Source organism: Macrotis lagotis, chromosome 5 (assembly GCF_037893015.1).
Source record: "Macrotis lagotis isolate mMagLag1 chromosome 5, bilby.v1.9.chrom.fasta, whole genome shotgun sequence".
Taxonomy (NCBI): domain Eukaryota; kingdom Metazoa; phylum Chordata; class Mammalia; order Peramelemorphia; family Peramelidae; genus Macrotis; species Macrotis lagotis.
In genome coordinates, this window is record NC_133662.1 from 236,446,046 (window position 1) to 236,467,686 (window position 21,641).

The window sequence follows — 21,641 nt, forward strand, 5'->3', positions numbered from 1 at the left end:
ATAAAACCAGCCCCAGAATAACACCTCTAGATGGGATGCCCAGAGCAGCCCACTTGGTAAGCTAAGGCGAGCGGTTCAGTCCAAGATTACACCATCATTCCTAAGGACAGATGATACGGAGCCTTGGAGCGGGGCTTCCCTCCCCATGCAGTCACTGATCAGTCCCAGCAGCTGTCCAGTAGATCACACGTGTCCCCATTTTACAGGTGTTGAATGTATCCCAAAAGTCACTGAGCATTGATTCAGTCCCTACTGTGTTCCAGTGAGGAAGACATCAAGAAAGGCAAAAGATGTTGCTGCCTTGACAGAGCTCACAGTCTCATGGGGAAATAACAAGCAAACAGTGATCCCCAAGCATGGGGGATAAATATGAGAGTCAGAAGAAAGGAGGTCTCAGTAAGGAAATTCAGAATGGTTTCTTTTTAGCTAGGACTTAAAAGGAAACCAGGTGGCAGAGAGGGAGAACAAGTCATCAGTCAAACAGCTTCAGATCCAGAATTCTGGTGCAGCTAGTCTGTCCCAAATTGTTGTACTAGTGGGGAGAACATTAGATTTGGGTCAGGGGTCTTGAGTTCAAATCCTTCCTCAGTTCCATAATCGTGGTTGAGTCATGTCAACTCTGACAGACTCAGTTTATTCCTTTAAAAGGATAATAAAGGATTCTTAGGCTAAAAAAAGAATTCTTAGACAACTTCTTTCACTGGGTTGTTAGAAGGAAGATCTTTACAGATAGGTAAATGTGAATTATTATGATGATGATTACTTTGAAGAAAAAAAATAACTGTAGTGAAATAGGGAAACAAGCAGTTTCTTCACTGGATCAGAGGAGGTCCCGAGCCCATTTCAGTTCCATCAAAAAAGGTTTGTGATTCTGTGACATAAGGAAGACTGGCAGTTTGGAAACTGAGATTTTGTACCAGATGGGGTCAGGGTGAGGGGCAGGAAAGTAAGCTGACCCAGCAGGAAGCATGCTTCACTGATGACAAAAGTGGTTTCTGTTAACAAAAGGATGCTTTTCTTTATGGGAAGAAAATCTTTGCAATTTCACACATATGCTACCAAAAAAAAGACCTTACTTTTTTTTTTTTCTTTTCGGTGATTTTTAGCAGAGGAAACTGATCTAACACCCATTGGCCTGAGCAGGTTTACCCCAAGGGTCCAAATTTTCTTTTACCCATGCCATTAATCAAAACCTTCCTGTCCTTTTCCCACAAAACCCTGCTCTCAGCTAGAGAAGGGTAAGGGTTCCCCAGATATGCTAGATTCCGATAATGTATTTACTAAGTAATTCAAGAATTTAATTAAACACAGGTACTAGGCACTGTTTTAGGTCCTGGGAATACAAAGGCAGAAACATCATCAACAACAGCAAAATTAATCCTTGTCCTCCAGGAATTTCATTCTGCTTGATAGTTTTGAACTATTTTGTGACTTCTTCCCAGAATAATGTTCTGAAATAATTGGAAGAAATACCAAATTTCAGTTAGACATTAGTGAAATTAAAATTGGTCATTTTTCCTACTTCCCACCCTCTTATCCTACCCAGAATCTATCTTGGCCACAGATGTCTAGTACTTGGGGTATTCAAACCAAGGTATGCTCCCTCTCTCATGACTCTCATGCCTCAACCCATTGTTTTGTTGATATTTGATTTTTCCCAATACATATTATGGAAGTTTTTCAAGATTCATCTATATACATATATATGTATTCATATATATTATATATATATATATATATTTTTTTAAAGTTACAAAATTTCCTTCCAACCTTCCTTCCCACCCCTCTCCCCTCAGCGGCAAACAGTCAGGTTAATATTGTGCATACACATTTGTGGTAAACAGATTAGTCATTTTTGGTATAAGGAATTAGGACTAAGGGAAAGAAATACATGAGACATTTTTTTTTAAAGTGAATACAGGGGCAGCTAGGTGGCGTAGTGGATAAAGCACCGGCCTTGCAGTCAAGAGTACCTGGGTTCAGATCCAGTCTCAGACGCTTAATAATTACCTAGCTGTGTGGCCTTGGGCAAGCCACTTAACCCCATTTGCCTTGCAAAAAAAAAAAAAAGTGAATATAATGTTCATCAGATACTGAAGGGTTTTTTCTTTTGTTTTCTTTTGTTTTTCTTCCTCTGGATGGGGATAGCATTATCCATAGCTGATCTAATAGGGTTGTCCTAGCTCTCTGAATTGGTGAGAGGAGCTGCATCCATCAAGGTCCATCATCTCACAATGTTGTTGTTAATGTGTACAATGTTCCCTTCACTCAGCATCAGATCCTGTAATTCATTCCATACTTCTCTAGAGTTCAACCATTTATGATTTCTTTTTTTTCAAGACAAATGGGGTTAAGTGACTTGCCCAAGGCCACACAGCTACGTAATTATTAAGTGTTTGAGACCGTATTTGAACTCAGGTACCCCTGACTAGGGCCGATGCTTTATCCACTGCACCATCTAGCCACCCCCATTTATGATTTCTTAAAGAACAATTATATTCCATAATATTCATGTACCATAACTTGTTCATTCATGCCCCAATTGATGGGCATCCCCTCAATTTCCAATTCTTTGCCACTACAAAGAGCTGCTATGAATATTTTGGAACATGTGGGATGTTTCCCATTTTTTAATGATTTCTTCTGGATATAGGCCAAGAATTGGAATTGTTAGGTCAAGCAACCCATTGTATTAAGGTCTTCACAGAGTTACTCAAGAAAAGACTTTGAACATTGGAAGAAACCTTTTTGAACACAGTGGCCCCACATTACCACTCAAATTATATTGCACGGGCAGATGGCTCTTCAGATTCTGAGTAGTCTTGACCCTCCCCCAAAGCATATGAAGACTTTCCATGCCAAAACCAGAACTACAAGAAGACCGCCAAACTCTAATTCACCAAACATTGGCTTGTATGCTTGCTCTGCTCCAGCTCTGGGCTAATCATGAAAGAGACAAAGAGAACCCTCCTCTCAAGGAGCTTACTGCCTCATTGGGGGGGGGGGGGAATCAAGCTCTTATTGAGATACCCAAGGGTATCTGCAGGAGCCTGTAGAGTTCAGAACTGCCCAGAACCCTCTGACAACCTGCTTTTTGAGGATGTCACTCATGCAGCATCTTGTCATGATGGTATAGAAAGTTAGCTACTAATTAACTGTAGCATCACTCTGGGAAGTCCTACAGCTCCTTACCCAGCCAGTCATCTATTGTTGTTAATAGTGGCAAATAAAAATATTTTTAATTTTATTTATTTTAATTTATGGAATAAACTAAGCATTTTCATAACAGTGTAATTCTAAAAAAGATGATTACACACGAACCTACAAATCTCTGTATATACACATACAATATAGAATATATAAATTTGTACACATACACTTATTAGCACTCTAAGGTTTGCTAATCTCTTTACATAGATTTTCTCACAACAACCCTGTCAAGGAAATTCTATTATTATTATTATTATTATTATTATTATTATTATTATTATTATTATTATTCACATTTTGTTGTTGTTTAGTTATTTCAATTTTGTCGGACCCTTTGTGACCCCATTTAGGGTTTTTTTTGCCAAAGGTACATGAGTGGTTTGCTGTTTCCTTTTCCAACAGATTCAGTGGGTCCGTTTTGTCAGATAATCAGAGGTTAAATGACTTCCCAAGAATCATTTAGCTAGGAGATATCCGAGGCTGGATTTGAACTCAGGGCTTCCTGCCACCAGGCCCATTGTTCTATCCACTGCATCACCAAGCTGCCTCAACAGTAACAACAACAAAGGAAGTTGGGGAAAAGGACTAGTGATAGAAATGTGTTATTTTGGTCCCTTTATTACTACTATTTTCTTCATAGAGATTGAAAGTACAGGGAGAGGGGCGGCTAGGTGGCATAGTGGGAAAAGCACCCACCTTGGAGTCAGGAGTACCTGGGTTCAAATCCAGTCTCAGACACTTAATAATTACCTAGCTGTGTGGCCTTGGGCAAGCCACTCAACTCCATTTGCCTTGCAAAAACCTAAACAAAAAGTAGAGGGAGTTCTGAGATTAAGCATAAAAATTATTATTTCAAAAAGTATAAAAAGTAATCAAGTATGATGTGACCCTGGCAAGACCTTTCTCAGACTCAGTTTCCTCATCTGTAAAACAGAAATAATAATCCTGTCTTACAGGGTTGTGAGATTATATGAAGTAACCTCTGTGAAGGACTTTGCAAACCTTAAGGCACAAAAATGCTAACTGTTATTAAGCATCTCATTAAAATTAGCATTTAGATGAAATGGAGGCCCAGGGTACTTTTCAGTATTTAAAAAATATGGTTTTTAATTCACTTTGTGTGCTTGGACCTAATTTAAGTAGCCTGAGTTTTCATGAAGAGGAAGAAGTCATTCACATTTTCTATGATGCTTCTAATGTTGAAATCTGCTGCAATATCATCATCCTTCATGTGTCAATCTGTTTTTCCCAAGTTCTTTCCAGTCTGGAGAACAATAGGTATAGTCAGACCTTACCTCTGTCACTAGCAAACTGAGCAACTGTGACTAATTGACCTGACCTCTCTGAACCGAGAGTTTGCTTACCTACAAAACAGGAATCAGATTTCCTATGTTGCCCCCACTGACCCCAATGGGTGATTCTGAGCCCTAAGTGAGATCAAGCATTTGAAAAATCCATTGTAACTTGTAAAAACAGTTGATCAATATTTGTAAGGCATTCTGGAAAAGGCCTTCTAAATTAGAAAGTTCCTGTTTTATTTTCACTGTGATGGAATGTTCACTTTGATCCTAAATGTAAGTGCTGTTCAGCAGCAGTTGAAATACTTTTAACTTATTTGAAGGCCCCCTTTATGGGCAATCTATACCCGATTAGGGGTTGGAGGGTAAAATTTATGATATCGTCACCTAAAAACAACTCCGGACATAAAAGCTTCTGTGCTTCAGCAGGATAAAAAAAAACTCATTCTAGGATACAGATTCCCAAGGCCATATTTTTGGCTTCTTTTCCCTTATTTTAGATTTGTTTCTAAGGAGTAGGTGGGTTGTCATGGTTTAGGGAAAACTTCTAACCATCAGATGATAAAGCCCCAGAATGGGTAACTATAAGGTGTTGTGGAATCTCTGTCCCCAAAGAAAACCCCACAGATAGCACTGGCATGCTAAGGTCCATGGGGTCAGAAAGAGTTGGACACAACTGAACATCTGAACAACAGAGGGTTGACCTGGTTGACCTGGAGTTAGGAAGATCCAGGCTAATTATTAGCTGTATGGGCAGGTCACTCAACTCTAGTTCTGCCTCAGATTCTTCAAGAGTTATTGTAAGGGGTGGCTAGGTTGCTCAGTGGATAGAGCATCAACCCTGGAGTCAGGAGCACCTGAGTTCAAATCTGGCCTCAGACACTTAATAATTACCTAGCTGTGTGGTCTTGGGCAAGCCACTTAACCCCATTTGCCTGGCAAAAATCTAAAAAACAAACAAAAACAAAAAGTTGTGAAAATAAATTGAGATAATATTTGTAAAAACTCTTTGAAGACCTTCAAGCATAAAAGTGTTCGTTGTTATGATTGTAGTTGTAGTGGTGGTGATGATGGTGATGATGATGATGATGATGATGATGATGATAATGATGAAAAATTAGATAGCAACAGTATGTGCCAGGAACTGGGATAAGTGGTGATACAAAGAAAGGCAAGCAATCCCCATTGTCAAGGATCTCTCTAATGTACATATAATATCGTGTGTGTGTGTGTGTGTGTGTGTGTGTGTGTGTGTGTGTGTAGTGGTCAAGACTTGGATGAAAATGCATCCAAGGAGATTGAGAAGTGATAGATATGTTGGAGGAGAACCAGGAGAAAACAGTGCTCTCTCCACCAAAGGGAGCAAAAAAAAAAAAAACAAAAAAAACTTAAGAGAGTGGAAAGAAAGAGTGATTGGCAGTCAAAGATTGCATAGAGGTTAAAAAGGATGAGAAAAGACCATAAAACTGGGTAATTACATCATTGGTGACTTCAGAAAAAAGAAGTGTGGGTTGAATGATGAGATCAGAAGTCAGACTACAAAGAGTTAAGAGAGGGAAAGGAAAGAGAGATGGACTGAAAAAAGTGGAATTCTTTTAAGCTTAATTAAAAATAAGCAAGATGGTATTCAACTTAGTAGCACCTTCCATTCCCTCCCATTCCTCCAGTTCAAGTACTGGTTGCAAGGAGGAAGAGACTATGTTCCATGACAGCAGAGACTGCCTTCCCAAGCCGTGTTCCCCCCCCCCAGCATCTTACATTGGTGTGTCATCTAAAGTGGGTATTTAATAAATTAAGTATCATTTATTAAAGATTAAATTAAGAAATAGATTTAAGTAAAGTAGTTTAACAAATGAAATAATTGAAAGTCAGCATGTACAGTGAGTGGAAAACTGATCACGAATCCAGGAAGTCCTCCTAGCTTTGTGATCTTGGGCAGGTCATTTATCCCCAATGCACTAGCCAAGTCTCAAAAACTGAGACCCAGAGTCTTTTCTGCAGGTGGTCTGATATAATATCAAGTCAGGATTAAAAGGCCAGGTGATAGCTTGAAAAGGAAACCCTTTGATGAACTCAAGAGGTCAATGATTAGGCATTCCTCCAGGGAATAACTGGGAACCTACTACTCTGCCACAGTAAAGCGCTTAAAACTTCTACACTAGAACGTTTGAGTTCCTTCCAAATCATCAAGGAACAGTTGGAGTCTGTTGGACTATACTAAGAGAGACTGTAATAGATTAGGGGGTTCTTCCCCTTTTTTGTGTGTCCTGGACCCTTTTGGCATCAGCCTGGCAAAGCTTTATAGATGCCTCCTCAGAATAATGTTTTCTTTTTAGTTCTGTTTTTTTGTTTTTTTTTTTGGTAAGGCAGTGGGGTTAAGTGGCTTGCCCAAGGCCACACAGCTAAGTAATCATTAAGTGTCTGAGGTCGGATTTGAACCCAGGTACTCCTGACTCCAGGGCCAGTGCTCTATCCGCTGCACCACCTAGCCATCCCAGAATAATGTTTTGAAGTGCATAAAGACTATACATAAAATACTTAGGATTATAAAGTACCTTCTCCCCTCCATGATTCCTCTTTTTCAGCTTTCTCATATGTTGTTTTCTCCTATTAGACTGTAAGCTCCTTGAAGGTAAGGACTGTTTTTTTCTTATTTTTCCCCAGTGTTCAAAGCACAGTACATAGTAGGCACTTTTGTTTATTGACTACTTATGTATGAAAGGAAGCCAATTATAGGAAAGAAAGTAAATTTAAAAAAAAGTTTTTGGTTTGTTTGTTTTTTAAGACAAGATCTATCCACTAATTAGCAGGAAACTTTGACCTGTTTCCAATCTGAACCAGTGGCCCTCTTCAATTGATAAGGCCAAATTTAGTGAGGACACACACTCTGTAGCTTAGAACTCTTGAGCATAAGAAATATGAAGCCTCAGACTCCTTCATGGTTGGTTGGGTTTACAGTGGGTATGGGCCATCATCCCTGGCCAAAATGTTTTTTAAAGACAAGTTTACAGATCTCCGATTAAGAACCTCTGTCTGTTCCTGACCAAAAAGAATGCTTTAGAAAGTAAGATAATTATGAGATATTAGAGGGTGGGCTCCCCTTGGGGGGTCCATCACAATGCTTTAAGAGCTGGGAACCAGATCTAATTGAAGAGAAAAGAATCATGACATCAGGGTTCCCCACCATTCTTTAGCAAGGCACATGTCTGTTGGCTACTAGCCCAACTAGTTGTTAAAGCACTCTGTTCACAAACCATAATCCCTAGGTTAGATGTGTCATAGCAGTGTCTTCTGGGAAGAAAGCCCCTGCCCTAGTTCCAGCACACACTGAACCTGGATTGCCGGTTTTCTGAAACACATAGGCACACCCCTTCTGCCTTGGTTTTCACATACAGTGAAGCAGTTGAGCTGAGGTGACATTCTCCCTGTGCTCAGCTCCCAGTTGCATCTGGACAGACTTCCTCTCATCCAGATCCCATTCTGTAACAGTTCCTCCCTCTCTGCCTCTTTGCCTATTTATATATGTCACAGTGAATACTGGGAAAGGCAGAGAGGGGAAACTCCAGGATAGCCTCCGGCTGGGCTTCCTAGAGAAAGAGAACCTGCAAAACTTCAGCTCTTTGCTTGGGGTCAACATTGTTCTCCACGATCATCATTAGTCCAGGCATTTCAACAAATAATATTGTAATAACTCTCAGCAGGATTGGTTTCCTTTGTAATCCTATATATTTTATTTCCTCTTATCCCACCATTCTGAACCTGTCCGTGGGCTTTCCTAAGCGACTCCCTTGCAAAGGAAAGGGCCAGAAGCCCCTCCCAAATAGTCCTATTGTAAGGGGTTATGGGGGAGGACTTCCCCCCTTCCTCTCTGATACATGCCCCTAATGAGATTGATATTCTGCCCCAATGATGCATTTCTTAGGGCTTAATTGATGTTTTTATCTGTGCTCTTGCTGTAGGGTGGTTGATTGTGAGTGTCTGAAGTCACTGAATGGCATCTGCAGCCTGCTTCTCTGGCCAAGTCCGCAGCCCCCCCCTGGCCCCATCACTTCGTTTCCTTGGGAGGTTGTTTTTATCACTGCTCTTACTGGAGGGGGGGGTGTGTGTGTTTATCATTGCTCTGGCTAAAGGGTGGTTGGTGGTGTATGTGTGTGTATGTGAGTTTTTATGGTTGCTGTTGATTGTGTGTGTGGCACCCGCATCCTGCTTCTGTGCCGGCCCCTCCCTCAGTTGCCCATCGGCGGCCCCAGGCCCCAGACAATCCCCTTCCCCAGCTCAGGCAGATCAACAAAAACAGGCGGAAGGAGGGGAGGCTGCGGAGCCCCCTTGCAACGGCCTGAAACAACAGCCTGTAACGAGGCAGCCTTCGGGGGGCCTCCTGGGGGGCGTGCTCTGGCGCGCACATGCGCCCGCCCCCCTGCACGCACACAGCAGCCCCCCGCCGCCCGGCGCGGTCCTCCCCCACCTCCAGTCAGGCGGCAGAATCCGACTGTCAGATGGAATCGTTAATGTCCAGGTTGCCATGGTGACGGAGGCAGCTCCGGAGCTGGGAGCGGGGGCTTGGCTCCGCCCGCGCCGGGCTCCCCCCGGCTCCCCGGCCAACCTGCCCCCGCTCTCCCCCTCCTGCACCAGGCCCGTTGGGATAATGGGGCAGGGGGCGGGGGGCCTGGGCTGCAAGGGATGCTCTCTGTGCCGGGAGCAGCTGGGCCCGGGGTGGCGGCCAGCTCCCTGGCCCCGGAGCGGGATGTGGCCAGAATGGCCGGGACCCCCACAACTGACTGGGGAGGGGGGCCGAGCCGCGCGGGCACACACACACACACACACACACACACTGTGCCGCCTGGGAGCCGAGCCAGCCCTTCTACACCAAAACAAAAAAACAAAGCCGGCCGACCTCCCTATTGGCTGGGGGGGCTGGACGGCCACCGGCCAGAATAGTGCCCTGAAACAGGAATCACTGTGGGCTCCCCTCTTCTTACAGGCTCGCAAAAAAAAAAAAAGCTCCACGCTTTCCTATAGATTTTTTTAATTTTTCAAATAAAAATGGTGCATTGTGCATCACAGACACCTTGCTAAATATTTGTGGAATTGAATCTCTTGACTGGGAAACATTAGAACCCTTCTTTAAAATATTTTTAAAAACCTTATTTCTGCAAGCTTTTATTAGACTCAGTTACCACCACCCCCCAATTTAAGGAAGAAATCAAAAACCCTTATAAAGAATGAAGCAGATTCCCACGTCGTTCATGTCCGAATCCGGATATCTCATTCCATCCTGATATAAATTCAAAGCTGGCATTCTTGATCTTGGACCCCACAGACTCTGAAGGACACCATGGATTCATGGATCCAGGGACCTGTGACCTTGAAAAGGGAGAAAATAGTGTTTTTACTTCAATATCGTTGGTTTCCTTTTTTTTTTATTTTTGAGAAGGGTCTATAAGCTTTACCCACCTCTCCAGGGAGCCGAAAGTACAACCCACATCCCTTCTTTCTATCCCACTTGGCTGTTTTTTCTGCCTATTTTTATTATATCCTCAACCAGAGTTGACAAGATATTAAGTAGACAGGAAAGACAGATGGATGCCCAGGAAACAGTCTGCAGGGCTCACAGAGGTGTCGGTAGCAGCCTCCAGTTCCTATCCCTGTGGTCTGCCCTGCTTCAACCTCTTCTGGGCCTGTCTGACAGTTACTGTTTCCCTGCAGACAGTAAAATGTGGCATTATAGGAATGAAAACTAACAATTAAAAGGTCCAAGGAGATTTACTGCTCCCCCTCCACTTCCCCCCTTTGAATGGGAGTGGATTGTCACATGGTGCAACTGAGAGCAGGGGGAGGAAAAGTCTTTATTCCGGGGTTCTATTCCTAGCTGTGTTGCCGATGCCCAAAGCCTCAATACAGGAGTGGGAGGCTTGAGAGCAGAATTCCAATCCCAGCTCTGCCACTGACTGCTCCATGGCTTTCCTAACCAGAGTCATTGTCTTCAACTATGACTCAATGTTCCCTTCCGCCAGATGAAGGTGCCCTGACCCTGTCTGAGATGGTGGTGGCTTCAGGGTTTGGAGCATAATTTACCATTTGTAAGTCACATTATCATGAGTAAGCCATAGGGATAAGGGGACTTCTAAACAATGGGAACCAATCACCGTGCTCTTTATAATTATTTCACTAAGAATAACAGAGCATTCTGGAGACCATTGGTTTAAAATATCTGGCTGATTCATATTTGTGTGAGCGTTCTAACTCCTCTGTTGATGCCTTGCTAAAACAAAGGTTCTGATCTGCCACCATTCGCTAGCTCCCAGGATCCATTATTTCATCAATGTGGGTATCCATTCTATGTCTGCAGATTGCAGCCCTTCTCACCATTTAGTTGCCATGAATTACCAGACCCAAAATAAATCTTCATCAGGTCAGTGGGGAGCCCTAGTGGTAAATCTCTCCAAAGCTAGCCAGGTTGACCCTCAACAGTCAATCCAGGGAGACCACAGGAGAAGGACCTACACCTTGATTGCATTGGCAGGATCTTGAGCTCTGCAGGTATAATTTTCTAGAAGGAGGCTGCTCACCTCCTTGCCAAGATGAAGCATACAAGAAAGACCAATATTGTCATCAGATCACCATGACGGGGAAAACAATGACTTATCACCTTCCCTTTAAGATTTACAAAGAGCTTCCTCCTAATAGCCTGTTAGGCTGGTTGTGGCAAATGGTCTAACCCATTATACATATAAGAAAACTAAATAAATCATTCAGTTACAAAGCTAGTAAGCAGCAGGGTCTGGATTGAATTCAGAACTCTTGACTTCCAAGTTTTGTGCTTTTTCTCTAGTGTTATCATATGCTATATGTCCACAAGCTATATATCTTAGATCTAGGATAAATTTTAATATGATCTCATACCACATTTTAAAAAATCATATTTCATCAATCAAAAAACATTTATTAACTATCTGCCATATGCCAGATAGATACATAACAAGTGGACAAGGCATTTGTGATGAATACACAGAAACCCTGGATCACCCTTGTTATACTCCTAAGGCTGTAACTAACCAACTTTGTCACCCTAGTACTTTTCAATCAGAAATAAAAACTAGGGGCAGCTAGGTGGCGCAGTGGATAGAGCACCAGCCCTGGAGTCAGGAGTCCCTGAGTTCAAATCCAGCCTCAGATACTTAATAATTACCTAGCTGTGTGGCCTTGGGCAAGCCATTTAACCCCATTTGCCTTGCAAAAACCTAAAATAAAAAAATAAATAAAAACTAATAAATGGATGAAAGGAGACTAGAAAGGGCAAATGTGATCAAGATTGTTAATGAGCCTTTTACCCAAAAATCTGACAAAATATGACCCAAGATGGAAATAAATATCCAAAACTGAAGGGGCTCCAGGAAGACAGGTATTCTAATGCATCATTGTAGATGTGAATTGGTTTGATGATTCTGGAAAATAATTGAGAATTAAAATTTTAAATTGACTAGGTTATCCTTATCCTCTTGTCTACAATTGGGCTTCTAGTTCAGATAAGTCAAGGCCAGACAGGTCTCATATATACCATAATATTCATCACTGCCCTTCATATATTAGTAAAGACTGGATGCAAAGTGGTATCCATTGATTGGCCACAAATCCTAGCATGTGAATGTAATGAAATATTTATTATTGTTCTTTAAGACATAATGAATATCCATTATCATGCTCGAGAAGATTACATTGATTTTTTATCATTTTTTATTAATCCTATTTCCAGTGAATTGATTTTGTCCTATAATGCCTAAGTCATAGTTCTTTGTCTCTGAGCTTAGTGCAGAAATTCATCTGGCCTTTAATGGGTTAAGTTTAGAAACAGCTCTCCTGCTAATCACTGTTCTATTCTTGCCTCAAGAAATTCTGCTTTCAGGGGATGCAGATGGAAGTCAGGGAATTGGGTCTAATTTTTTTTTTTGCAAGGCAATAGGGTTAAGTGACTTGCCCAAGGCCACACAGCTAGGTAATTATTAAGTGTCCAAGGCCAAATTTGAACTCAGGTCCTCCTGACTCCAAGGCCAGTGCTCTATCCACTGCACCACCTTGCCACCCCAGGTCTAATAATTTTTTTTATGCCACCAGGCTATCCTTCAAGGATGTCTAGTTTGCTTACCAAAGTTTGGTCTGCTAGTTTTGACCTTGCAGGTAGTCTCAAACAATGATCATTTCTTAGTTACAGGAGGGAAGGAGAAGGGTTTTGCTAGACCATCAATTTCCACCTTCCAACCAATCAGCTTATTCCCCTTACCTCAACTCTGTAACCAGTCAGGTTGTCCTCAGTCCCATGATGTCCTCCACCCTGAGGTTCTGTTCTTCCTTCCAATCTTATAAAAATAAATTAAGTCTTCAACTCAGGGTCTGTGGCAGAAGTAGAGGCAAGCCATTTACCTTTGTATTGGCAGATATTCCCTATAAATAAAATATCTTGAGTGGAGAAGAATGCCTCAGTTTACCAAGATGAATTTTAGTCATAACATGCTATAAGAAATAACAAAAGAATCAGTTTCTGAGAAACCTGGAAAGATTTGTATCAGTGTTGTAGAGTGAAGTAAGCAGAAGTGTGAAAATAATTTAATTACAACAACATTATAAAGATGAACAACTTTGAAAACTTAAAAACTCTGATCAACACAATTTCAGAAGGACCAATAAGAGGGGAGTGGGGAGCATGCTCCCCACCTCCTGACCACGAGGCAACAGATTCAAGATGCAGAATAAGCCATACATTTTGGGGAATGACCAGTGTGGGAATTTGTTTTGCTTGCCTGTGCAAATTCGTTACACAATTGGTCCCCCCCCCCCAGCTTTTTCCCAATAGGATGGAGGAAAAAAATAAGAGAAAAAAATTTTAATTAATATGAAAAATTCAGAAAAACATAGGAAGACTTCTATAAAATGATATAGCATAAAGTAAACATTCCTAATACTTACAAATAATGACAACAATGTAATTTATTTTTTTTTTTTTAGGTTTTTGCAAGGCAAATGGGGTTAAGTGGCTTGCCCAAGGCCACACAGCTAAGTAATTATTAAGTGTCTGAGACCGGATTTGAACCCAGGTACTTCTGACTCCAGGGCCCGTGCTTTATCCCCTACGTCACCTAGCCGCCCCTACAACAATGTAATTTAAAGAAAAATAAAATGAAACAATTCTGTGAAAAGATAATAGCCAACTTCAGCTTCTGAGATGAGATAAAAAAATGAATAATATTCTTCTTTTCTCTGGAGAGGTGGAGAAGTATGGATATAGACTGTTGCCTATGCTAGCAAATGCACTTACATATTTCAGTTGCTTGTGCTATTTTTTTTGGTAATCTTTCACATAAGGGAAAACTTATTGGATAAAGAATGGAAGATAGATATATTCAGAAATGAATGTGATACAAAAAACAAGTCATCAGGGGTGGCTAGATGGCACAGTGGATAAAGCACCAGCCTCTCAGACACTTAATAATTACCTAGCTGTGTGGCCTTGGACAAGCCACTTTAACCCCATTTGCCTTGCAAAAACCTAAAAAAAAAAAAAAACCAAGTCATCAATATTTTTTTAATTTTAAGAAATAAATCATACACAAGTTCTACAGTCTTCCATGAGAGTCCTAACCCTCAGATTGAAAAATGCTTGCATACAATCAATGAGATTTACTCTCATATTTCTGGAAATTTGTACTCCTCACTATGTTGATATTCTTAGTCATTGTAAATAGTCATTATAAAAATTCAAGGCCTCTAGAGCAAGAGATTTGTATAGACATCAGAGGCAGAGAAGAGAACACTCCTGTGGCTCATCCCAAGTAAAGATGACATTTTTACTCACTCGTGATCTCCGCTCCCCAACACACCCACAAAGGTGAAGAGAAGATGAATAAGGAAAGGTCATGTGCCTACTCAAAACCTTAAGTTAAAATTTTCATTGCTTTTCTGTTGCAGAAATGAGATGTCTCATTCTCTTTTGATCAGTAACACTAGGGTATTATTTGCTTTGTCATTTCTGTCCTGTTCCTAGAGCTTTTCTTTGCCCTGAAATCCCCCAGGTATTCTCCCAGGACAGCCATTTAAAACAAACACAAAACTATCTAATCAGGACACAAACCTTTTTTCAGGCTGGTCTATGCAGTGCTGCCCTAAATATTAAGTAAAGGTTCTGATTCACCAGGCTGAGAGAAGAACACTACTAGGTTTGAGGATTCGAATGCCTATGACAGATGTGCCAGAATTACTGAGCACATCAATTGCCTTCTCTATTGAAAAATGTTTGGGTGAGGTTTCCATCGACTTATCGATTCTTCCATCAGATCACTTATATCAACCCTGATGATGTGCCATTTATAATTCACTTCTCTTCACATGAGATGAAATAAGCAAGACCAAAGATCAGGGAGAAATGGTTCTGGATATTTGAACTCTAGTGTGGAAAGAGCTCCGGCAGAATTTGGAGTCTGGAGACCGGGTTCAAATCCTCAGCAAAGTTTTTGCCTTCTGGTCTCTATTTTCTCATCAGTAAAATGGAATCTTCTGACCCTCATAGACATCTGAACTAAGTTTATAGGCTAATGTACCTAATATATTTATTATCAAAAGAGGGACTAGATTGCATTTTACAACTAGGGAACCTTACAGTTGGTAAATCAAGACTATATTGGAAGTCCTAAAGCCACCAACAGACATAGCAGGAAAAACTGTCTAAACTGCTTATAGAAATACTCAAAGCAATTGGCTTTTTAACAGAAGTATGTTCATGGTCAGATTCAATTCAGGTGGAAGTAACATGGGAATCCTTCAGCTTAGAGTGTCCTGGTGGACATAAAGCAAGGAAAATAGATATTAAACTTAAATCAGTGAGGAGGGAAAGAATGAAAATTCTTCAGGGTAGGCAGTAAAAATGCACATGTGGCAAGAGTGTGCACACACCCTTGTTTCTAGCCACACACACCCTTGGCTGAATCCAGACAACTTCCTTCTGGGGGAAAGGAACAAAAAAAGCAAATCCCACTGTATCTTTGATGTGTCTACCAGCAAAAAGGCCAGTGTAGAAGGAGGATCCTGTGATGTGGGATTCTCCTCCAAGAAGAACTGGACTCCAGCCACTGGAGTCCTGAAATAGATGCCCTGGCCTAGGAAGAATTGGGTGTTGTGTCCATTAGAATAACAACATAAGGGAGAATTCCCATAAGGAACACATAAATGCTACATCTAGTGCTAAATATTATGCCTTACATTCTCCAACAAGATGAAGAAAATGGGTACCTCGGACATTGTTCTAGAAATCTGCTTCAGATTTAACAATTCAACAATTATTGAGCAACTGCTGTGTACAAACTACTATACAAAGTGCTAAAAAAAAGAGAGCGAGAAGGATGGAGAAGACTCAGTGCCATACCTCAAAGAACTTACAACAAAGGAAATATGAAAAATTCATAAATTACTATGATACAAAATAGAGCATAGATATGAACATAATACATAAAGCAAGATCTATGAGACAGTTTTCCTGCTATGTCTGCTGATGGTTGCTTCAGAATGATAATATCAGGCTAGAGGGAAGTCATCAAGAAATTTTCGGCTCCTGTGTTCAGCCTTAAAGGATTTCGATGAGCCAAGATGGGAGGGAAAAGCATTCTGAAAACAGACAATGGAATAAACAAAGGTACAGTGGTGGGAAAGAACAAAATGAGTTTGTCGTATAATGGATGATCCAGTTTGGTTGGAGTGTAGATGAGAAGGAGATATGTATAGAAGAAAAAGGTTACATTGGTTACATTGACCAAAAAGTTCAGATTTTTTGCAGTGTCCAATGAGAAGAAATAGTAAGGTGGACAAGAGGTCATAGGGTAAAAATAGAAAGAGTAGTATTCTTGAATCCTAAAGACCTGAAGTAGATTCCCAGCAGTGACAGGTTACTATTGGTGTGACCCTGGTTTAGAATATAATACGTTGCCTCAAAGGATGGCAGAGTCCCCCTCACTTGGCATCTTCAATTCAAGCAAATATTGGGAGACTACTTTACACCAGGTATTTATATTCAGGTGCCATTTGTATGATTTATATTGATTTTTATTCAGATATGGAGTGAGATAAATGGCCTCTCTTCTCTGGATGACTAAGATTCCATTTATAAGAAAGATGAAGAGAGAAGAGCCAGGGGACAAGAAAACCAGTTGGACAAGAGTTAACAAAATTTTGAATTAGGTTGGTGAAGTAGAAATTGAATGGAGAGTCAAACTTGAGACATATTACGGGGCATATGTAGGACTTGACTGGTCAGATGAAGGATGGAGGAAATGCAAAGAGGAGGCATCAAAGGTTTTGAATCTATTCCTTTTGAAAAATGACAGTGTCATTAATAAAAATAGGAAAGTCAGGAGAGGCAGAATAGTTGTGAAAAGAGATGGAGAATAATTGTGAGTCCATTTTTGAACATATTATATTTGAAATAGCAACAGGATCTCCAGGTGGAGCTAGCCCACAGTCAATTGGAAATAGGATTCTGAAGTTCCAGAAAGATCTAGGCTGGCTATAGAGATTTGAGAGTCATTTGCATAAAGTCAGTAGTTGAATTGTCCAAATGGAGTTGAGTGAATGAAGAAGAGCACCAAAAAGCAGGGACTTCTACCCTATTGTGGGTTATGAACTATGTGATAGTCTGGTGATTTTTTTTCTCAGGTACTCTTTCTCAGAAGAATATTTTTAAATGCATAAAACAAAATACATAGCAGGGCAGATAGTTGGTGCAACAGATAGAGTAGTTCAAATCCAACCTAATAATTCCCTAGCTGTGTGACCCTGGGCAAGTCACTTAACTCGTTGCCTTAAATAAATAAATTTTTTTAAAAATACATAGTATTACAAAGGAAATCAGTCATTCTGAAAGAAAGTTATCAAAATGGTTTTTTAAAAAAATTAGTGGGGGCTGCTAGGTGGCATAGTGGATAAAGCACCAGCTTTGGAGTCAGGAGTACCTGGGTTCAAATCTGGTCTCAGACACTTAATAGTTACCTAGCTGTGTGGCCTTGGGCAAGCCACTTAACTCCATTTGCCTTGCAAAATTCAAAAAAAAAAAAAACAAAAACAAAAAATTAATGGACCCCAGATTAAGATCTTCATATAGGAAAGGAAGAATGAAGATCAGTAAAAGATGTTTGGTGGAAAAGAAAAAAGGAGAGACAAAAGGTGGGGAGAAAAAAGAAAAAGAGAAGGTATTACTAAAAGAGTGAATGATCACAAAAGCTAAAAGTGGAGAAGGAGGAATTGCCATTATTAAATGCTGCAGAGAGATCAAGGGCTGCAAAAATGGCAGTAGACTTGGTGATGAAGAAGGGAGCCTTGGAGAGAGCAGTTTCAGTTAAGAGTGTAGGGGCTGGGGTTAACATTGAAAAGTTAGTAGAACTGTAGGAGAAGACTGCTAATTCCAAAAGATGCAAATCACTGGACAACTTTCATTCACCATAGAAAAAAATTAAACAGAGAGGCTAGGTGGCGCAGTGGATAGAGCACTGGCCCTGGAGTCAGGAGTACCTGAGTTCAAATCCAACCTCAGACACTTAATAATTACCTAGCTGTGTAGCTTTGGACAAGCCACTTAACCCCATTGCCTTGCAAAATCCTAGGAAGGAAGGAAGGAAGGAAGGAAGGAAGGAAGGAAGGAAGGAAGGAAGGAAGGAAGGAAGGAAGGAAGGAAGGGAGGGAGGGAGGGAGGGAGGGAGGGAAAAGAAAGAAAGAAAAAAGAAAAGAATTCATCAGTTATTTCTGCTGCATAATCAAATATGTCTGATGGTAGATAATTTGCTCGGCTGGGTGACAGACTTCAGTAGGGCTGAGTTGAATTCTGTAGTAGAATGTCAGGTATTGGGGGGTTATAACTGAGTTATAAATAAGTTGACCCAAGTCTCTAGTCAGTAAAAAGAGCATTTACAAATCATTCAGATGAAGAGGGACTCTTTGGAAACTGTGGAGTTTCAGTCCTCAAAATAGTCTTAAAATGTGATGTTTTCTTTAACAATTGGCTAACATAATTGTGGACAAGGGAAGAGGGCTTCAGACCTTAAGAACCAAGCGCCTTTTGGTTAGCTAACCTTGGAAAAACAGACCAACTCTTGGGAACCATTCCCAGAAATTATAGAATTTAGAGGTCTTGTCCTTTTCCGACTATTGTGACCTCTAAAGTGGCTTCCCACTCTTTCACATTTTTAACCACACTGCAAAAATTTCTAGCAAATATTCATTGATGATCAGCCTTTTGCCAGACTTGGCAAACACTGTTCATATACAACTGCCCCTAATGAGAACAATAACCATATGGAGTTTTTAATTATTATTGTAATGATAAAAGCCCAATGATGCACACAATCTATTTATTCTCTGATTGTTTTTGTACCATCACCATTTTACCTAGTCTCTGATAGCAATACTCAGTGGGAGTGCGCCTACATTATTAAGCAAAGTTTCAATAATTCATTGCTTAGTTTTATCATTTGTTTTTTCTACTGTCTCAAAGACATTGTAAAAACTATAGAAGAGTTATCGAGTAGAAATAACTTAATTATTATTAGCATCTAATTCTTTTTCAAAGAATCCAATGAGTTCAAGTCATCAAAATGTAAACACATCTCAGATGCAAAGTTAAGAATGCTAAGGAAAGTACAGGATGCTAAAAATATATTGAAATTGCAAAAATTATAGGACTTCATTGTGCTGCTAAAGGTCTCTACTGTTGGACTGCATTCTCAGCTTCTGTTTTTTTCACTTCATCAGAACATAAAATGAAGGAATCAAAAGGACTCTAGTAGAGAAACTAGTCAAATCTTCTCTTTAAAAAAAAAAAGAGTGCTAAACACTTTACAAATATAATTTCAGTTGATCCTCCAAGACGGAAACTAAAGCTCAAAGAATATCTTAGGATCATTATGACCATTTGGAGAACTTCCCCCTCAATGAATTGGAAATTCATAATTTTGCTCTATTCTGCCAACTCCATAGTGGAAACATGAACTCCATATGGACTGTGAACTCCATAGCTCAACATCACGCTATACACCCCCACCCAATTTTACTTTTCTTTAGAAGTTGCCTCTAAAGCTACATTCATCACAGCCTTACATAATTTTAACATATGTTTGATAAACACCTTGTTTTCAGAGAACCCTCAAGGCCACATTTTGTTCTGTCAAGTCAAGTACTTTTTCTCCCATTAAAAAAAAAAAGCCATCCAAGTCAAGATCTTAATATGCCTGTCAGTTGAGTGACCAAAAAGCTATGGAACACTGTACAGAAAGTCTTTGAAGACCTTCCCATCCACATTTCAGGCTTTCATCAAGGGCACCCTCAGGATATACACAGACTATTCTCATGAATATTTTATAGCAGTGAGAAAGCATATGGGTCAATAGTTGCTAATATCTTCTTGGTTACTTCCTTCCCCGCTCCTTTTTTTTTTTTTTTTTTTTTTTTTTTTTTTGTAAAAGCAATGGCTGCAATCAGATCTATTTAATTCTACTAACAGCAGCTGAGCTTCTGGTATATAGCAGACTTACAGCCCTGGTGGTTACTAAGACAAAGACTAAAATCTCTGCCCTCAAGGAGCTTATGGGATCTTTTCCTCTTCTCTTGTTAACTATCTTTATACAAAGAATCTGGAAAACTAATCTCTCTAAGTTTCACCTCAGATAAGGCTTTCTTTTGTGTGTATCAGGTCAGATTCTTCCCTTCCTTGTGTCCTCACATAGTACATTAGGAGCTGAACAGGTTTGAATCCAAATACGTTGCTGATGTTATTGGTATTGTTGCTCAATCATTATCAGAGGTATTCGACTCTTCATGGCCTCATTGGAGTTTTCTTGACAAAGATCCTGAAATGGTTTGCCATTTCTTTCTTCCTCATTTGACATATAAGAAATCTGAGACAAACAGGGTTAAGTGACTTGACCAAGGTCACAAGCGTCTGAGACCAAATTTGAACTGTCTTCCAGATTCCAGGCTTGATGCTCTATCTGCTATACCATCTAACTGCCAGTTTTATCTTATTTTTAGTATCCATTTATTCCTATTGGCTTTCATCTTATTAATTCCAACTCAGTGCTCTAACTTATCAGTATCTTTTGTATCCTGACTCTTTCTTCCAGTGTAATAGTCATGTAAACTTGATGCATATACCAATCTATACCTTTGTCCAAATCATTGATAAAAAATGTCACTTTGGGGGGCAGCTAGATGGCATAGTGGATAGAGCGCCAGCCCTGGAGTCAGGAGGACCTGAGTTCAAATGTGACCTCAGACACGTAATAATTGCCTAGCTGTGTGACCTTGGGCAAGTCACTTAATCCAATTGCCATAAATTTTGGATGGCTAGGTAGCACAGTGGATAGAGCACCAGCCTTGGAGTCAGGGGGACCTGGGTTCAAATGTGACCTCAGACACTTAATAATGACCTAGCTGTGTGGCCTTGGGCAAGCTACTTAACCCCATTGCCTTGAAAAATCTAAAAAAAAAAAAAGTCACTTTTTAAGATAATATTGTTCAGAGCTTGCCAAATCCAATGCCCTTCTACTCTCTCCTTGAAGAATGTAACCATAATTTATAGGCATAAAACTTCTGAGTAGACTTACAAGCCTTTGGTCTTCTTAATTTCTCTTTTTCCACCATAGTTTTTAAAATATCATCCTGTGTCACTTCCACATGTAAGTCTCTCATTTGCCCTTTTTTCTATCCCTTTGCAGATGAGGAAAAATTCATAGGGTCATTGACCTAGATCTGGAAGGAAATTCATAGGCTATCTAGTCCAATTTGTTAATTTTTACAAAGGAGGAAATAAAGGCCCAGTGAGTGAAAGTCACCCACCAGGGTTATATAGGTAGTCAGAAGGCACTTCACAAGGAATAGTGGCTTCTTTGGTCTCATTCTGTATGCCACCTATGGGCTAATCTATTAATAATAACTTTCTCCAGAGTCAACAAAGGCAGTCTTTTTTTTTTTGGTTAAAATTTTTGTAGTAAATCATCTCTTTTTCTATTTATTTTTCCCTAATGTCGCTTCCCTCCTCCTACCCCCCCATAGAAGGCAATCTGATAGTGTTTATATTGTTTCCATGCTATACAATGATCTAAATTG

The 21,641-nt window shown here is 40.3% G+C and overlaps 1 protein-coding gene across 2 annotated transcripts in view; it reads left to right on the plus strand.

Annotated features, from left to right (window-relative positions):
- Positions 1–21,641, plus strand: part of MYO1D (myosin ID) — a 410,616-nt gene that overhangs the window by 364,248 nt on the left and 24,727 nt on the right. Inside the window, exon 22 of one of the 2 annotated variants that reach the window (XM_074188954.1) lies at positions 8,468–8,846. The exons of the other annotated variant lie outside the window; for it this stretch is intronic. Within the exon in view, the coding sequence (XP_074045055.1) occupies positions 8,468–8,636 (169 nt within the window). The 3' untranslated portion in view covers positions 8,637–8,846. Of the gene's footprint in view, positions 1–8,467; positions 8,847–21,641 lie in introns of those variants that run through there. 2 annotated transcript variants of the gene reach the window in all.